Source organism: Pangasianodon hypophthalmus, chromosome 2 (assembly GCF_027358585.1).
Source record: "Pangasianodon hypophthalmus isolate fPanHyp1 chromosome 2, fPanHyp1.pri, whole genome shotgun sequence".
Lineage (NCBI taxonomy): Eukaryota > Metazoa > Chordata > Actinopteri > Siluriformes > Pangasiidae > Pangasianodon > Pangasianodon hypophthalmus.
Window position 1 is genome coordinate 1,851,164 of NC_069711.1, and position 19,606 is coordinate 1,870,769.

General features: G+C 38.5%; 1 protein-coding gene across 1 annotated transcript; it reads left to right on the plus strand.

Moving 5' to 3' along the window:
* The first annotated feature begins 6,114 nt into the window (after positions 1-6,114).
* Positions 6,115-18,874, plus strand: rp2 (RP2 activator of ARL3 GTPase). The gene is made up of 5 exons (XM_034300826.2): positions 6,115-6,395; positions 9,396-10,064; positions 14,277-14,391; positions 15,917-16,002; positions 16,971-18,874. Exons 1-5 carry the CDS (start codon positions 6,258-6,260, stop codon positions 17,052-17,054), a joined length of 1,092 nt encoding a protein of 363 aa, XP_034156717.1. The 5' UTR covers positions 6,115-6,257; the 3' UTR covers positions 17,055-18,874.
* Positions 18,875-19,606: the final 732 nt, after the last annotated feature.

Consider the following 19,606-nt stretch of genomic DNA (forward strand, 5'->3'; position numbering starts at 1 on the left):
ATTTAATCAACAAAATTATAATATATATATATATTGATGATGAACCGAACATCTACTATGTATTTATGTAATAAAGTGTTCCAGACACATGTTGGTAAATAAATAAGACCAATCTGTGTCCTTAATATTTATAAATGTTTTAAACAGTTTTACAATTGCAGTAATGTCATCTTAATTATGTCCATACTTAGGAAATCCCATAATGCATTGCAATACAGAATACCCATAATGCACATAATGCTATTTGTAGGAATTATCTAATTGACCACACCCCCTCTATTAACACTACCGTGTATTGTTCCCTTATAAGGAAAGAAGGCGGAGCTAGATTGCTTTGTTAGGAATGGAGGGAGCATTAATATCAGGACCAGAAAAGAGAAATAAAGAATGGAAAATGAAAACAATCTAGCCTGATATATATTACATATCACATGTTAATAATCACAACTGTACTAAGTTATCTTTGAGATCATAATATTATTAATGCTCTAGAAACACTTTCAAATTTTACATACCGCACCTTTAAAATTTAAATTTATTCCACCTGATCATGGAGCATGGAACCTACTTCATATCTGCTTTAATATACAGTATGTATTAGTATGACTCTGAGCCATACGCGTGAACAAACAGGACGTTCGTGTTTCCTCTACACGCTCTCTAGCTTCCTTTGCACAAAATGAAACGAGGAGTCATCAGTTCTGATGCTTCAAATTATTCTTTTTTTGCAGTTTCCTTTTTTTTTTCTTTTTTTTTTTATACTAAAAGCAATCTTTAAAATTCAGCTTCAGCATTTTTTAATATGAGGGATTAAGCAATAACTAACAGGTTTACTCTGACCTTCTGACTAAATACCCTTTATAGATTGATAATTAATTACATTTTTACTCATTTAAAGTTGGATTTGCTCCCAAAATACTTAGTAAGATAATTTCCTGTGTTTTGGTGCTATATCTGTTTATAAAAGAAGCAAATTCTGGTGTATGTGAACCATAACAGGCTCGTTTCTTTCATCTTCTTCTTCTTCTTTTAAATACAAAACCATTTAAATGCATTTTCAACAAACTGTTCATCAGCTCTGTGTCCTATAAACCACTGGACACATGTTAAAGCTAATATTGTTAAAGCATTCACAGCTGATAGAGCTATAGTTTTAATATAATAACGTTACAGTTTGTTCAACCTATACGCTCCAGGTTGTGAAATATTCCAGTTTGGATTATAGCTGAAAACATTGATCTCTCAAGATTTGGTAGATTTCATATTAAACATTTAATATTCAAAGTCACCTTTGAACAGTGACGTGTTCTCGAGGTACGCTAGCGTTCCGGTGAAATGGAAATCAACTTATCGGACATTTTCAATCAGCGTAAACAAATGAAATATTTTATCACGGCAGGTCTGTTATAAGATTAGTCAGGACACTGTTGGGTTTCTGTGTGTAGAGTATCGTGACACTGTGTTTAGCTGCTGGTGAGCAGGGAGATGGGGATGGGACGAGTGTGAGCCCCCTGCTGGGCAAAAAACTCTCATCTCTCCACAATAACATTGATACAGAGATAAAGCGAAGAGCACAACTAAAACTTTTTTGATAGTAAACACTATATACAACTGCCACAATGAAATTATAACATTTAAACCTAGTAGGCTAGGTTAAAAAAAAAAGAAGTACTTGTGAAAAACTGCAAATTCTTAAAGCCCTGAGTGTCTACTTTCATATGAGCCACTAACCACTACTGTGGAGTGTGACATCTCAAATAAATTCAATGCTGAACACAGGCACAACCAAAAGGGTTAAGGCCAGAGCTGATAAAGGAATACTCTGTGACCATGAAGCATCTGTGAATATTTCAGATACACACAACAGTCTCTCTCTCTCAGAAAAAAAAACATCCAGTGAGACTGGTTCAAGCTGACAGGTAACTCAAATAATTACTCTTTACAACCGTGGTGAGCAGAAAAGCACCTCAGAACACACAAGACATAAAACCTTGAGGTGGATCTTTAATCTTTCATCCTGCTGCTTCAGTAATTTAAATTGTAGCAGCATTTTTTAGACAGATTGTGAAATGAGTTGACTTAATAAAAAGTTTAGGATTATTTGTCGTTGAATAAGTGAGTTAGTCCCAGGTCAGAGTTTTGTTAAGATGCTGGAGATCAAGTGATGAAACTGGAATAAAAACAAAACTCAGCTCGACAAATCCTTGATTATCTCCAAAATATATTTTATTTAAGCGTTGTTGGGGCAACGCAACCAGGGCGGTGTACAGTACTTTACTTTTAAGGTCATAATAGAAGTAAAAATTGATCTCTGTGATATTTTTAAAGAATATAATATTATGTATGTATGTACGTATGTATGGAAAACCCCTTGACTCATATACAAAATGTGATGTCTCTACATAAACCTGAAATGTGCATTTTGCCTCACATTGAGCCCGCGACCTATAAAGAAAGAAACATTGCACAACTTCACGAGCTGTCAGAAAAGAATGCGGAGATGTTTCTATACCTTCCACACGTTTCTGGAATTCCAAGAACAGACTTGCATAACTTCCTTTAAGGGTATTTTATAACCATGTATAGGACTTCCATTCTTTAGGCTCTAAGATACACATGTCCAAACACACACACACACACACACACACACACGTTTGTCTTACAATCATTATGAGGACCTTCCTCACATGGACCAGACAAATGACTATCAGATATTCATTTGGTCCCACAAAGACACACACGCACACACACACACACACACACACACACACACACACACACACACACACACACACGACAACAATGCAGTTTGTGTCTCATTCCTCTCATGCTGATTGGAAATGTCGCACATGTCATTTTGGGTTGCTGTTAATGAATGTTCATAATGGGTTTTTTTTAATACATTTAGAGAAGTTAAAATATGATTTTAGTCTTAAGTCTTAAACCTTTTGCAGCCAGGGACTGCAAAGTAAAAAATATTTATTTATTTATTTTTATTCATTCATTCATTCATTCGTTCATTTATTAGAAATTTCAGCAACCACAGGACAAGTATGTATCATATGTATTTTATCCAAGCCATTAAATCTTGTTATTCCTGAACTTTCCACTCATCCAGATGACAAACAGATGACAAACACTGCACAATTTTTAGTAAAACTGCACTTAAAATTAATATTATTTATTCTTGTTTTTAGTGAGCGAGTATTAAATGAACCCCTTTTGTGTTAATTAACCAGACAAGTAGTCTTATAATTATAATAACTAAACAATAACCATAACAACCAAATCATGACAGACAATGTGTATTGATTATAATAATCAGAAGTTGTTGATTAATTTTATATTAATCAACACAGGGACGTGTACTGTGGACGCTAAACATAATCCAAGCTTAAAAACTTGACATTACATATAAGAAAAGTGTATAATCGTTGCTATGGTGAAGTTTTTTTTTTTGGAAGGAGATGTTTGTTTAACATTTTATGGAAGGAGTCTCCAGTATCAGCGCTTCTTTGTAACAGTCAGGAGTTTCCTGATGCAGGAGTTCATCTTGTTACTGCTTATAAACAATTTTTTTCTCTCTCACTTAAAGTTAATGAGACAAAAAATTAAACTGCAGCTCGTCATGTTACAGAGAAACGTGAAAGCGTAAACTGCTTTGTCCTGAAGAATCGAGTGTCGCAGATGTTCAGTAGCATTAAATCTATTTATAAAAAAAGTGCAACGTGTCGTTCATTAATGAATTAAAAACTGTAATTGTTGGCAAAATACTGGTATCTGACAAAACACATACTATCTTCAACATAGAAATTTAAACCATACTCAAAATACACTATTTTAAAGTTGATCTTTATCTTATCTATATCATTATTATTATTAGTAGTAGTAGTAGTAGTAGTTGTAGTAGTATTTAAGTAGTTGTAGTTAAATTAATCCTGCTGCAGCACTCCCAGCACTCCTAATGTCTAAATGACGCCCCAAAAGTAGATCATGATGATTAATCCCAGGAGAAAATCAGTGTAAATGAAAGCTGAGGTGAATCTCTGCTTCTCACATGGTGACAATTTGGAGATGTAATGAACCATCACCAGCAGGGGCGCTGTCTTACAACACACCGGATAATGATTCCAGGATTACCGGGTCATTTAGTGCTTGTGACTCTTAAATTTAACTTTTCTATCATTTTTTTTTATATATATATGTACAATGTTTAAGTTTTTAGCAAGTGTGTAACCTTAACACATATTTTACAAGGTTTCTTTTCTGCATTTTTCTCTCTTAAATAAGCATTTTTTTAAGCACTTAAAAACTAGCATCCACGGTTAATGCTCATTAAGGACTTTCTAATGCTTTACTTTTTAAATAATTTTTAAAAATGAATAATTTCCTTTTGATCTATAATTCGGGTAACAAGCTTGTACTTTGAAAGTAACCTCATCAGTCAACATGGTCATTGAAAATAAAGGAAAAAGAATTTCTTCTTCGCATGATCTTCAGAAAATTGGGATGATGCAACTTCCTGTTGAACATGTGACTCTTGACTTGTGGAAGTATTTCAGGGGGGTGAATGAGTTCAGATAACAAACTAAAATGTATATTTTTCATAACCTGTAATGGATGATTTTTGGAAAGTAATGTTTCAAGCATGAAATTCAGTTTGTTGTTAAGGATGACATGACTTTTGTCTTTATTTTACACACATATTTGTGCATGTCACATCAAAGAGACTCAAAAGGTTTTTAGGAACCTATACATGTGCATAATCAAGGAACATATTAAACATACCACGCTGTTTCATCTAAACCTCAGAAGAGTGTCAGACGTCTCTTTGTGTCTTCCTGTGGTAGCATGTTAGAGATTTGTTTCAGTTCTGTTCAGTCTGAGAAAACCGTTGCCATTTAAAGGTCAATTATACTTTCATAATTCAAATTGCAAAAAATAAATAACTGATCGTAAATGTAGGAATGTAGAAACAGTCCTTAATGCAAATGTTTACTTACATGGAATGATCAGGATGTTTAATTTCATAAGAAATAGATTTTGTACATGCAAATTAGAGCTGCCTGAGTCAAGACGAGTCCGAATTAGTCAGTCATATTTGGAGCTCTATAGATTAAGAAAGGTGATTTAAGCGAATAGTATGCTTTCAGAAACCTAGCTAGAAGATCATCTTCAGCAGAGTTCAATCCGGAGCTCATGTTAGTCTCTGTGTAGAGTTTAACAGTACTCTCACTGTCTACATGGGTTTCCTCTGGGTTCTCTGGTTTCCTCCCTCCTCTCAACACCATGCTGTAGGTGATAGGCTATGCTAAATGTGAAGGTGTGAATGTTAGGTGTGAATGTTCGTGTGCATGGCGCCCTGCGATGGACTGACGTCCCATTCCCGGTGTATTACCGTCTCATACCCAGTGTTCCCAGGATAGACTCCAGCTCCAGGATAAAGCAGTTACTGAAGATGAATCAATAAATGAATTAAAAATGCAGAATTACAGGAAAAGTAAATAAAGTGTTGAATCAGTGCTGATTCATTACATGCAATAAGATTTTAAAGATTATAATTTTCAAATTATAAAACATTTCACTCCACAGAATGTTTCATTTAAGAAGAAATAACCATACAAGTTTACAAACGTCAGTCATACCAATTTCTGCATTTCTGAAATTTACATTCATGCAAATTATTTGAAACAGGAACGAATCATTTTAGTGACTCGAATCACTCAAAAGAATCACTTTGTCGAACAGTTTGCCCGAATTCTTTTCAAAAGACAAAACTCCACAGAATGTCTCATTTGGTAAGAAATAACCTTACAAATTTAGAAAAGTCAGTCATACAAATTTGAAATTCACATTCATGCAAGTGAATTGAAATCTGAACGAATCATTTTAGTGACTCGACTCACTTAAAAAAAAAAAAAAAAAAAAAAAAACACAGAAGAAGGAGAATCACTATTTCGAACGGTTTGCCCGAATTCTTTTCACCGCTCATGCATCATCCAATCAGAGTGCGGTATGCAAATGAGGGTGAAAGATTGTCACGAGAGAGAGAGAGAGAGAGAGAGGAGTACAGCATGTGATTGGCTGGGTGTGTGCGCGAGCGCTAGGTGGTTGATGATTGGCTGGCTGTGTGAGGGGTAAGAAACGGGAAGCTCTCAGGTTTACGGGCGTTAGTGATTTGGTAGCTTGACGCGGTTGTGAGGAAGACCTGGTGTTTAGTGGGGTATTTTGGAATTATTTTGGTGATATTTTGAAACATGGGGTGCTTTTTCTCGAAAAAATCAAGGAGAAAATCTCCGGATAAAGACCCTGCGCTGCCTTCCGAGGTCTCTACCAACAACACCAACGGTAACCAAGAGGAACCCAAACAGTACAGCTGGGACAAACGGGAAAAGGTGAGAGAGAGAGAGAGAGAGAGAGAGAGAGAATAAGCCTCCTGTTTAAGCTTTCTAAAAATAGATGGAGCTAATTAGCGTCATGAGGCCTCTTGTGTCCAAAACATACGGCTAATATTGTCTCCTAATGAGCCTTAATAAGAGGAGGTAAGGAGTGGAAGTAACTGTTGTTAAGCCTGTGGACATGATTGCATTGCTTTAAAGGTGCAATAGGCCATTTTCTCAATTTCTTTCTTGTACAAATAACCTGAAAGATATATAGAACATGATAAATAAATAATGGGTCAGGCCATTGTCTTAGCAGAAGTGTATTAAGTGGCTGGGAAAACCCATTCGGAAAACTGCCTTCCGGTCCGGAATCCTTGTTTACGTTTGGATGAGCCTTCTGTCAGTCATGTTATAGACACTCTGTGAGTCAGTGCTGTGTGAATGGAGATGGGGCGTTTCAGTCCTTGTTAAGGTTTAAAAAAACAACAACAACAAAAATTTTAAATATCAAACCCACCTGCTTAACCATTAGAGACATGGGGTGTGTCTCAATCAGCTCCCTAGTTCCCTAGGTGGTGAATCAGTAGATAGTGTACACGAGTTCGTACACTGGTAAGGATCCTTGCTTGCTCCACATTGATGACTCAATGTGATTTCCAGAGACGTGACTACGTGCTCACGCTGTAAAACATCACCACTGGCATTTAGCAACAACACGCAGGACATTATATGTCTAACAGATTTGTTAACTTAATCACACAGGTTACTGTCATGGTGCTTCAAGCAGGATCGCAGGCGAACTTTTCAAATCATGAGCCAAGTAAAAGTCATTAGACTCAAACAAGTAATCAAACAAAGTAATCATTTGAGAGCTAAAACAACGATAACAAGCTACTTAGGTTTGTAGACGAAGTTGACTGAGAGTTTGTCTGCAGTTTATTTCGAGATGAGAGGCTTCAGGAAATATGATGTCATTTCCCTGGTTTTTGTGGTGCATTGTGGGATTTTTTTTAGGGAGCGAACGTTTCAGTGCACTGGAATTATTTTTGTGATGGAGATAGCCGTTAAAATGGCCGACACCCTGATCAAGGCCATGACTACTGAACTAGGGAGCTGATTCAGACACACTGCAATCTTTTTTTTGGCTTATCTTACCTTATGCACTTTAAAAACCGCAGTTTAATTTTCACACCAGATGCCAATCTCAAGTGTCATTCATTACCCACAGAAAATGTTATGCAAAGTTCCTCAACCACATCTCAGGTAGCATTTCAGTGTGGTTCATGTTGACTGCGCCTGCTGAGGCGTCATCATTTTCATCTGTTTATTCGTGACAGTGTTAGTCTGTTGAAGACTTGCATGATTTTACATGATAGACAGGTGTTAATAACGGATTAAAGGTAAGGTTAGGACATCTAACTTGTGTCGGATTAACAAGTGAACAGTGCAGCAGGCTTGCCAGATCTGCATCCCAGAAATAACAAAAGAAGAAGAAATAAAGCTTTAAACAGCGATTAAGGGGTAAAACATTTTTCTGGCCCTTTCCCTTACCATAAAATGGAGAACATCCAGAAGAACCATGATTGCTTGTTCTCAAGGAAATACTTAAGTTAATGGCAAAACGTCAAGCCGTTGCTGAGATATTGCCTCACTTCCTGCTTGGTGATGTCACCGGCAAATTCATTCAGTCATTCTGGATGATTCGTCCAACATATCGTAAATCTGAGAAGTGAGTTTTGTTCGAGTTGGTCTTATGATACTTTGCCCTGCTGGTGGCATTAGAGCGCTTGAGCAGCGAACACCAAAACTGTCATGTAGGCAGCTGACACTGTTCTAAAAAGCGCACAAAATGTTTTATAGGCTCCCATTGTGGAAGTGTAGTAGTAATAATAATAATAATAATAATAATAATGAGAAGAAGAAAAGGTACAGTTACAATGGGCTGCTTATGCAACTTTGGTGCTTGGCCCCCTAATAAAAATAATATCTGCCACTTTCTCTTTCACAAATTCCACATTTTAAACTTTATGACTTACAGCCAAATGTATTGTGACATTTACCAATAATCATCTAAGACTAATGTTGTTCAAGCATGTCAGTTCCCTACATATTCCTTTCATCTACATTACATATCACGGTGCTGTTGATTTCTGGATTCTGATTGGTCAGAAGGTTGTTGATGGCTAATTTTCTATTTTCTAAATCAAATCAAGGTTTTTATTGCTAATACGTTATTGTTTCTATAGTAACAGCTCATTCACAAGGCAGACACACCACAGAAAAGAGATTTCTGTAAGGAGATGTTTGTTTATTATTTATGGAAGGAGTCTCCAGTGTCAGTGCTTTGTAACAGTCAGTGATTTATTCGTTACATATTGTACTTTAACTGACACACGTACTTTTTAATTCGTGCACAAAATCCCCAAAACAATCAGGGGAAAACCATGGGCCTGGCAGCACTATCAATCAGCAATAAAAGTACTTCCTTTAAAGCAAAACATCTGGCAAATGTTTAAACAGATTCTGTAAACTCTTAAGAATGTTACCCAACACGTATGTCATTTTATTACACAAGCACTCTAAGCTGCATCTAATTATGTATAGGATATCATTCGTGCAGTAGCTGGTTTGTTGCTTGGTGTTGCTGTGTAACAACAGGTTCAGAGTTACAGAAGAGTGAATTGCACAGGAGTAACTCACGTCTCAGATTTAGGATTTGAGGTCTGAGTCAGGGTCCCCCTCATCCCCGTCCCCATCATAAAGGCGACACTGACTTCCCTTAGTAACCGAACGACGTTCTGCCGCGTTTTGTGGTCAAGTACCTCATCTGACATTTAAGAAATTTTGAGGCATGATGACACATTCACTTTTAGTTTTAGTTTTTAGACACTCCAGGAAGTGCTTGCTCTTTTCTTTCATCTCTTGTTGAAAGCGAAACCATGTTTAAAATGCAGAACAATAAAATATAGATGACTTTTAAACCAACGCTGCTGACTGACTCTCGTCATGCAGGTTGATCCCAAAGACTTCATGCTGACCGGTTTGAAGGACACCACCGTGGGCCGTCTGCCCGGAAAACTGAACGGTCAGCAGTTCACCATCCAAGAATGCGAGAACTGCAACATCTACGTGCTCGACCACTCGGCTACGGTCACCATCGACGACTGCGTCAACTGCCGCATTGTGCTCGGCCCCGTCAAAGGCAGCGTCTTCTTCCGGGATTGCAGAGACGTTAAGTGCGTGGTGGCGTGCCAACAATTCCGCACGAGGGACTGCAAGAAAATGGACGTGTTTCTGTGCTGCGCCACGCAGCCCATCATCGAGTCTTCTACAGGCATGAAGTTCGGCTGTTTTCAGTACTATTACCCCGAGCTGGCCTTCCACTTCAAGGACGCAGGGCTGAGCATCTTCAACAACAACTGGAGCAACGTGCACGACTTCACGCCCGTTTCAGGAGAGAACAACTGGAGTCTAATGGCCGAGGACGCCGCCGTGTTGGAGCACGTCCCTCTTCCCGATCCCGAGTCGGAGTTTAAGGGCGTACGCATATCCGCTGATAAGAACCGCAGCATCGTCCCGTTGACCAAAGGAGGGAGGAGAAAGGAGAGCGAGGAGTCCTGCCTGTTCGTCTTCTTCGCTGGAGATTACACCACGGCCAACGCTCGGAAGCTCATCGATGAGGTAAGGGGTGTAGACTGATGCTGGAGAAGAAACATTTTATTTTATTTTATTTTTTTTTTTTGGGTGCCGCAGAGATTTAACATAAAACATATCACCGTTTATTGTGGTGAAATTCAGTTTATTGTTGCAATCATTTATCAGTTTTTTAGTAAAGTTGTGTGTGAATGTTTGCGTAAACCAATCCAAACTAAAGTTTTCTGCCAGATTTAAAAAAAAGTTTCAGAAACACTGGTTTTCTTCGTACCCGTGCGAGTTTCACCCGTAAAGTGCAAAGCACGTTCCCGACACAGCTCATTTGCATTTAGCGACGCCCACAAAACTCCATAAAAGGTAATGTGCACAGACAGCTGGGAGCACGAAATGAACGATCAGGGTAAAGACTGAAAAACAGAAGTGGAAGTTATTTTGACTCACGTCTATATCAATACGAATATTTAGTAATATTTTAACATTAACAGTAATATGCGAGCGCTAAATCCTGCGCTAGCTGAGACGCTTGTTTACAGGTTACGGCTCTGTGCAGACAGAACGACTCGTCCTCTGTTCACACACACCATTTCTTTTCTTAACTTCGAATGATTAGTTTTATTTCTCTTCATTTATGGGTTGTGTTGGTTTGTTTGTTTTATTATTATTTTTTTATTCTTTAATTAATGGCAAATTTATGTGAATTTACACACACTCTGGAGCACAAAGAGGAAACGAACGTTTTTGACGAATATACAGGATTTTAATGAATACCAAATTTCTTGTGAAAACTCACGTACGAAAGATTTACGAATAAATCCGCATGAAAAGCGTGATTAATAAAGGGGGAAGAAAAGAAAATAGTAGAAATTAGAATAGAATTAAATGAATTTCTGGATTTTTTTTCCTCTCCAGAAATGAATTAATTGGAATTAGAGCTACTGAGATAATTAAAATGGATTTAATAAAAAACTGAATAAGAATTAATAAGCACCGTAAAGGGATTTAAAGTGGAATAATTGTGATCATGAGTGACACGTGGTGAGATAAAAGCAGAATAAAGGCTAAGTTGCTAAATCAAAAATACATCAAACTAATTATCTTGTTTAATAGCAGGAATAAAGAACTGACTTCTGCTAACCTAATGTACATCTGTCAGGCTCTGACTGTAATTTATTTTTAAACTTATTGTAAACCTTTCCACCTTCCTCTAAATTCTCAGCCGTTTCTTTGACCTTTTTAACGTATTTTAACATGAAATATGATCACATGCTCTGTCTTCCTCTGTAGAACTTCTCTAACTTCCCTTTACTCCTTTACTAAAATGTTTAAAGCTGTAAAAAAAAAAAAAAAAAAAAAAAAAAAAGGCTGATGTAGTGTTTTGGTGTAGTCTTATTTTTAAAAGATTGACAGAATATTAACCACACTGGGAAATGAAATCAGTTTCCTCCATTTACCACACCCAGAGCGAGAGCGCGACAGAGAGAGAGAGAGCGAGCGACAGAGAGAGAGAGCGAGCGACAGAGAGAGAGAGAGCGAGCGACAGAGAGAGAGAGAGAGCGAGCGACAGAGAGAGAGAGAGAGAGCGAGCGACAGAGAGAGAGAGAGCGAGCGACAGAGAGAGAGAGAGCGAGCGACAGAGAGAGAGAGAGCGAGCGACAGAGAGAGAGAGCGTGACAGAGAGAGAGAGAGAGAGTGACAGAGCGAGAGAGCAAGCGAGAGAGCAAGCGACAGAGAGAGAGAGAGAGAGAGCGACAGAGAGAGAGAGAGAGAGAGCGACAGAGAGAGAGAGAGAGAGAGCGACAGAGAGAGAGAGAGAGCGACAGAGAGAGAGAGAGAGCGACAGAGAGAGAGAGAGAGAGCGACAGAGAGAGAGAGACAGCGACAGAGAGAGAGAGAGAGCGACAGAGAGCGAGAGAGAGCGACAGAGAGAGAGAGAGAGCGACAGAGAGAGAGAGAGCGAGCGACAGAGAGAGAGAGAGAGCGAGCGACAGAGAGAGAGAGAGAGCGAGCGACAGAGAGAGAGAGAGAGAGAGCGACAGAAAGAGAGAGAGAGCGAGCGACAGAGAGAGAGAGCGAGCGACAGAGAGAGAGAGAGAGCGAGCGACAGAGAGAGAGAGAGAGAGACAGCGACAGAGAGAGAGAGAGAGAGACAGCGACAGAGAGAGAGAGAGAGAGACAGAGAGAGAGAGAGACAGCGACAGAGAGAGAGAGAGAGAGCGACAGAGAGAGAGAGAGAGCGCGACAGAGAGAGAGAGAGCGCGACAGAGAGAGAGAGAGAGAGCGAGCGACACAGAGAGAGAGAGAGAGCGAGCGACAGAGAGAGAGAGAGAGAGAGAGAGCGAGCGACAGAGAGAGAGAGAGCGAGCGACAGAGAGAGAGAGCGAGCCAGCGACAGAGAGAGAGCGAGCCAGCGACAGAGAGAGAGAGAGCGAGCGACAGAGAGAGAGAGAGCCAGCGACAGAGAGAGAGAGAGAGAGAGAGCGACAGAGAGAGAGAGAGAGAGAGCGACAGAGAGAGAGAGAGCGACAGAGACACAGAGAGAGAGAGAGAGAGAGCGAGCGACAGAGAGAGAGAGGGAGAGAGCGACAGAGAGAGAGCGAGCGAGTGTGACAGAGAGAGAGAGAGAGCGCGACAGAGAGAGAGAGAGCAACAGAGAGAGAGAGAGAGCGCGACAGAAAGTGCTCTATTTACGACTGCATTCATTTAAAATTAGTGTGATTTATTGAAAAAAAAAAAGCTAATCTGATTAGACTTTAAAGTGTACGCTTTTCAGGCGTGAGGGGTTTCATGTACGAAAACTTTTAATATTTAAGTATTAAATAATTAATTGTGACAGACATATAAATCTGATTATCGGTCAAAACTTTTAAAAAAAAAAAAAACACTGATGTACAAAAGCTCCCATTTCCATTTTGTCTCCAAATCAACTGTTTTCCTGCGTAAATAAAATGAAATAAAATCCGGGATTGGGTATCGATTGTATGCGACGTGGCATTAGTGCGTCACGGTCTATAACGTCGCCGCTAACCTTTTTTTGCGTCGTTAGTATTTGTGTAAAACAAACACTTCAAGCTTCGACTGGTTTAAGAGCTGGGAGCAGGAACGAATACATGGTGGAACCAAAAAAAAAACAAGAATGAAATGTTTCATTGTAGGGGGAAAAAAGGGAACCGTATCATCGTCCGCTTACACAGGGACACAAATTAAACAGAGCTAAATAACACGAGTGTCCATGAGCACTAAGAAACCTGTCTTTGTGTTTGCTCGGGAAATGGTATTGATGTATGCTTCATTCATAGTCATCACAAAAAAAAAAAAAAAAGAGGAAAATTTCAGTTTTCTGCGGCGTGTGCCCTTTAACTGACTTTTTTTTTTTTTTTTTTTTTTGAGAACAGGAAGCTTTCGTCAAAAGAGGAAACTTACAGCAATGATTTCAGCATCCTGATATAACACCTCGATTTTACTCATCATGAGAAAAGTAACACTTTATCTACTGCTGTTGCTTTACCACGTCAGAAATGCGATACAGCCTCGTCAGGGCTGCGTGACAAACACTAACATCTTCATCACAATCATCTGGTCCACATCGAACTCAAGATTATTAATCACAGTTATTAATAACTCTGGGGGGGGGGCACATACTTATGAGCGTATTTTCTGACATCTTCAGGACCGAAGAGTTTTTACTTTGTGGTTTCTCAAAATAAATAAAAGAGAAAAAAAAAACTAGAGGATGGTGAGGGAACACTGTGGTATTTACAGCTGCTAAAACAGAAGTGAGAACAGCAACTGACTTGTTTCACAGAACATTAAAGGTAACTGTAAATGGATAAAAAATCTTTTTGATAAATTTAAACACGTAGCCGAATCATTGGCAAATGCTTTCGCTCTGGTAAAAGAGGAATAATGTGCCGTTTATAGGAAAATAATCGGCTTCGTGACGGGTGCAGTGACACTGCTTCATCACACAAGGCCATCGTTGATTATTTTCCTCTAACAGCACAACACTGAGTGTTTTATTCCTTCTGTCCTTACTTCTTGACTTGGAGACTCTATAAAGTCGCAATGATGTCATTTATTCAGCAAAAAAAAAAGGAAGCCGATCATCGTTTCTTCCATTTTTTTAATTAATTTATTTTTTTTAAATAGGAATAGTTGCCATAGTAACCAAGAACAAACTCCAGATTTGACGTACGTTCCAGGAAAGTCGGTTTGTTGTAAGTTTTTCTTCTGTATGTGCAGGCGACTGTCAAGGGCTTCGTCCTCATCCAGACCAAGGAGGTGTCCATGCGTCCTGAAGACGTGAACAGGGTTTTCCAGAACAGCGCAGAGGAGCTCACCGAGTGGACGGCCAAAGGTCAGAGACGTCCTCCGTTTGACCTCAGCGACAGACTCGACACTATTAAATCACAGCATATAATTTCTCTTGTAATGAGAGGTGTGGGTTTTATTTTATTTTTTTAAAGCCATGATGCTTCAGACCTGAGGTTGTTTTTTTTTAAGCTTAGCGTAGCAGCGGAGAGACAGGAAGTTGAGGTTTGAGCACATGTAACATTTGAGTCATCGATCTTCAGGACCTAAAAAAAAAAAAAAAAAAAAGCCCCAAAACAATGGGTGCGGCAAGATTTGTGCGATAACGGCTAAATATAACATCGTAATCCCACAGTGCGGCTGAATCCTCTAATCTGATTAGTCAGAAAACGTGGGTTATTTTCGTATTACGGCACGGCTTGGAAGGAGTCTCCAGTGTCAGCGCTTTGTAACAGTAAAGCTGTAAATATAAGTTTTCTGACATTTTCAGGACAAATGAGTTTACATTTGTGCGGTTTATAGCTGCTGTAACGTAAGTGAGAAGTGGCACTACCTCGTTTCTTGGACGTTTCACAACATTAAATGTAACTATAAATGGATTAAAAAAAAAGTATGACGTCTTTTTTTAATAAATAGAAAATTTGTAATCGCTGTTGTGTAAGAGGAATAAAACACTCATGGACGTGCTGTTCTGGAAAATAATCAACTTCAGGGTGGTCACAGTAACTCCGCTTCATCACACCACCCTGTCGCCATTTATTATTTTCCTCTAACTGCACAACACACAGCGGTTTATTCCTCACATAGAGAGAATTTTAAACTATTTATTTATCCCGAATACATTGAAACCTCTCATAGAGATTTATAACATGATCAGTATGGAATATTTTACACTTATAAATCCTTTCTTACTCTTTAAAATGCCTTCATTTGTGAATATAATTCTTTGTATTTGTTTATTTATTTATCAGTTTAAAACCTCGCTCTTGCTGTGAATATAGCCCTAGATGGTGTTAAAAATATAATCACTCGCTCCTTTAATACAGAGGAAACCAAACAAACTGCCTTTTTCCTCGACAAAACGTCAGAAAGTCTTTGGGGAACTGTTTCGGATACGAGCCGCGCTGTTCTCTCCTCACAATCGCACGTAAAAGATGATATTTGATTATAGTTAGTGCCTTTGTTTCACTTCATTTTGCGCAGTTTCGTCCATGTTTCTACAAACCCGTGTCCTGATTAAGAAAAGATCGTCCTTCATTCATACACGCTAGTTAATTAATTTAATTAATTAATTAATAAAAAAAAAAAACATTCTACAGATCCTCGGCTGATGTGTGTAGTGCAGCAGGCGGTGAGATTCTGAAGTGTGTGAGAAAGTTAAAGTAGGTCAAGGACATTAAATTAAAACACACACACACACACACACACACCAGATGAAAAGTAAAGGTACAGGAAATCTGCTCGTCTTGCTGCCTTTGTGTGTCCTTTGAGTTTCCGGTTTTGGTTTAATTGTGTGTGTGTGTGTGTGTGTGTGTGTGTGTGTGTGTGTGTGTGTGTGTGTGTGTGTGTAGGTCCTGTCGTGGCTCTCGAGCTGAACGGAGACGGCGTGGTGGAAGCCTGCAGGATCATCGCGAATGAGGTGTTCAAAGGAACAAAGGTAACTACAGAACAAATCATGTTCCTGAATAAATATTGTAGCTCTGTGATGTCATCAGCATGCGCCTCCGACTCCCACCAATCCGCTTCCAGGTACGAAAGCTGTTGTGTTGAAGCTCATAGCATCGGGTGAAACATTGTTGAAGTGTTAGCCGGGTCAAGTAAAATCCCTCCGTGTTACAGTTTTCCAAAGGCAAAGCTCCGTGTAATCTTCATTCAAATGCACACACACACTTGGGATTCGGGATTCCTACTAAACTCGGAATCTGGGAATATCCTTCCTACTAGGAAAAGTGCAATGGAACGCCACTCGATGACAGATTTCCAGCTAGGAAAGTCGGATTCATTTCAACAACCATTAAATGTGATGTGACATCACGATACAGAGAGCTAGAAAATAAGAACATAATTATAAATATTTGATCTCTTGCTTTTATATGTTTACAGTTTCTGTATTATTTTTAAAAAAATTCTCGTACAGCTGCAACACAAACGCCACTTTCTCAACGGTGACGTTTATGCATCGTGCATGGAAGGAGTCTCCAGTGTCAGCACAGAGTTTATGTTTTACTCAGTAACAAAAGTATGGCGTGTCGTTCTTTAATAGATAACATCATATAATCATGGACAAGTTGCTGATGCGTAAGAGGAATAAAACACTTCGGGAAGCGCTGTTATAGGAAAATAATCAACTTTAGCGCGTAACAGTAACTCCTATATAGCAGCGTGGATTATTTTCCTAAAACAGCGCGACACGCTGTGTGTTTTTCCGTATGTAAATTCAGACGCAGGCGCTCTCGTGTCAGGAAGCCGACTGGTGCGTCAGGATTTTCAGAGGGGGGAGAACTCCGAGTCGCATGCTGATGACATCATCAGCAGGGATTGATTAAAAAATAAATGGATGTTAATATTTGTAGAAATCTCGCTCAGGGTACTTTTCTGTTTCTTTTTTTTTTTTTTTATGTACAGGTATTTGTTTCTGAGAATAAAAATTCAGCCTCGCAGGACATCGACAACTTTTTCAACTTTGCTGACATGCAGTTGGGACTGTGACTGGAACAAACGCAAACCGAGTTTTTTTTAACAGACACATTTTTCTATGTTCAATGTTGAAAACTAAAAGTGAGCTGGAGTTCATGATCTACTGGTGAAAGTGATGAAGCAGGCGCAGAGTCCACTGGCGTCACTCTCACCTTTTAAAGGTTGGTTTAAACCCGTTTGGACCCCTAGGGGTCAAGAGGTCACAGTGGTGGAAATCACAAACCACCATTATCAAAGTTATTATATTAATCGTTGCGTTCTCATAGGTATTAGTCCCGAATGAAATGCAAACCTCAATAACTCAGGACGCTATTGGACGATTTGAGGAGTGAATCAGAGCGAAATTGATTCATTTGATTCATTTCACACTGCATATAGTGAAACGAATCATTATGTGGAGTGTGAAGTGAATGAAACGAATCAAAAGAATCAGTTTCACTCTGTGTATTCAGTGTGATTCAGTGTGCGTATAGAGCTTCGAATGTCCTCGTAAATCTTTCATTCACTGGCGATAAATACAGCGATGGACAAAAAGTGAAACAGAACTTTATCAAGTGCACAGAGAAATCACAAAAATCACCCCAACATGGAGAACACAGCCAACACGAAAGTAATGACTAGATAATCATATAAATAACTAGTTTAAAACATTTTATGTGTCACATCCAGAGTTTATTTCCTCTTTTTGTCCATAGCGTGAAGCACACAACGCGTTTGATTCACTTCCTGCAGGTGAGTCGATTCACTTACAGGTGAGTCGAATCGCTTTCTCACTGGAGTTCACTCAGAAACGACTCTAGACCTCCTCGGAGACCATCACGCTCAGACGATGCTCAGATCTGAGTGTGTTTCCGTGATCTTCCCTGAATAAAAAAAAACGCACAGATGATGAAACTTTTTATAAAAATGTGTTCTGTGAAAAGGAAACGCTCAGAAATATTTAAATAACGAGTCTAAATATTTAAATATTTGGATTAGGTTCATAAAATTAAATCTGTACTGAGCAAATCCATGTTTTTTTTTTTGTTTTTTTTTAAACATCAAAATGGCTCCCTGGCTTAAAAAAAAAAAAAAAAAAAGCTTTGACAACCCCAGGTTTAAACAACTATGTAATGTTTTTTATTTTTATTTTACTGGTACTGCTGCTAAATTTTAGGTTACGTGTTCGCAGGTTAGATGTTTTTATGCTGTTTATCCTCCTTTTTCTTGAATTTTTTTCTTGAAAGATTATTCTTGTAACGGTGAAAAATCTTTGAATGTCACTGCTCTGTGAGTCATGCTGAAAATAAGTTAAAGCGTGTAGATATTTATTTATCCGTAAGTGCAGCTCGTCACTGTCTGTATATGTGCTTCGTTTGTAAATCAGGAATCGAACTTGTTAGAACAGAGTTGTTGTTTTTTTAATGAAAAAATCTTAATTTTCTCCTTTTCTCTACTTCTGTAGTTTGATGCTGTATACCTTTTCTCTTTTTGCTTGGACACTTTATTCTCCGTGTTTTGTTTCATTTTTAAAAAAAGAGGACAAATCATACGAGTTATGTATAGAAATGAATATCTAAAGCTGGAGTGTTGCCAATCAGATGTAGCTGAATGTACTGCTCTGTAAAGCTGTCACTTTTACATCCCTTCTTTTTATACCGAAAATATTTTACTCCTGTGATCAAACGCAGTTTGTTTTGTACAGGTGAAAAAAAAAAACACATTGTGATATTTTAACGTACTTTTGTACGTTTTATCAGTTCTGGTTTGTATGAGGCGGTTTTGTAGAAATGAATGTACACTGTGATTTATCTATATATATATATATATATATAAAAGTTTCTTCACAAGAGGTTTATTACTGTATGACTTATTATTAATATGATATTATGATTATTATGATTTTAATGTTGGAGTTTTGATTGTCGGATGCGTTCACACTTGCATCTCGACGCCCTTTCCACTTTGCCACTTCCTGGATCATGGGTATCAGGATTATATCTGGATAAGAATTAACCACATCAAAATCTGGTTAATCATACGTTTTTGCAAACGCAGATGTTCGTGAACCTGTGCATGGTTACAGCGTGTGTTATGAATGTCCTAGGACCTCGTTCATCACTTCTCCTAATCAGGTCTCTCTGTAATTCCTTTCCTGATCACTTTTTGGGACTATTATCGTTTCCATGTCTTTCGTTAATGTCATTCTTGAGCCGTTTGGCATAACAGTTTATGACGCACGATCATATCAGTGGGCTGGAAAGGAATTCTTTTAAAAATCGAAATGTCCATATACATGTGTACGGAGTCTCAAACCACTTTAAAAGGTCTGATCCATCTCTCCAAGCCAACCAAACCAGCTTCTAATTCATTACATCAGAACATAACATCTTCAAGGAAAGCTGAAATCTATACTCAGCAAAAATATCATTTTTTTACATAAGCCTACTGTTAGTTGATGTTTTGCATGAACACCACACACACAGTGTTATGCAAATCAGCAAACGGCACAGTCAGCATTAAAATTAAAATGCAGCTAAACGGAGACATTTCACTACACGATGTACAGTATACGATTTTTTTTT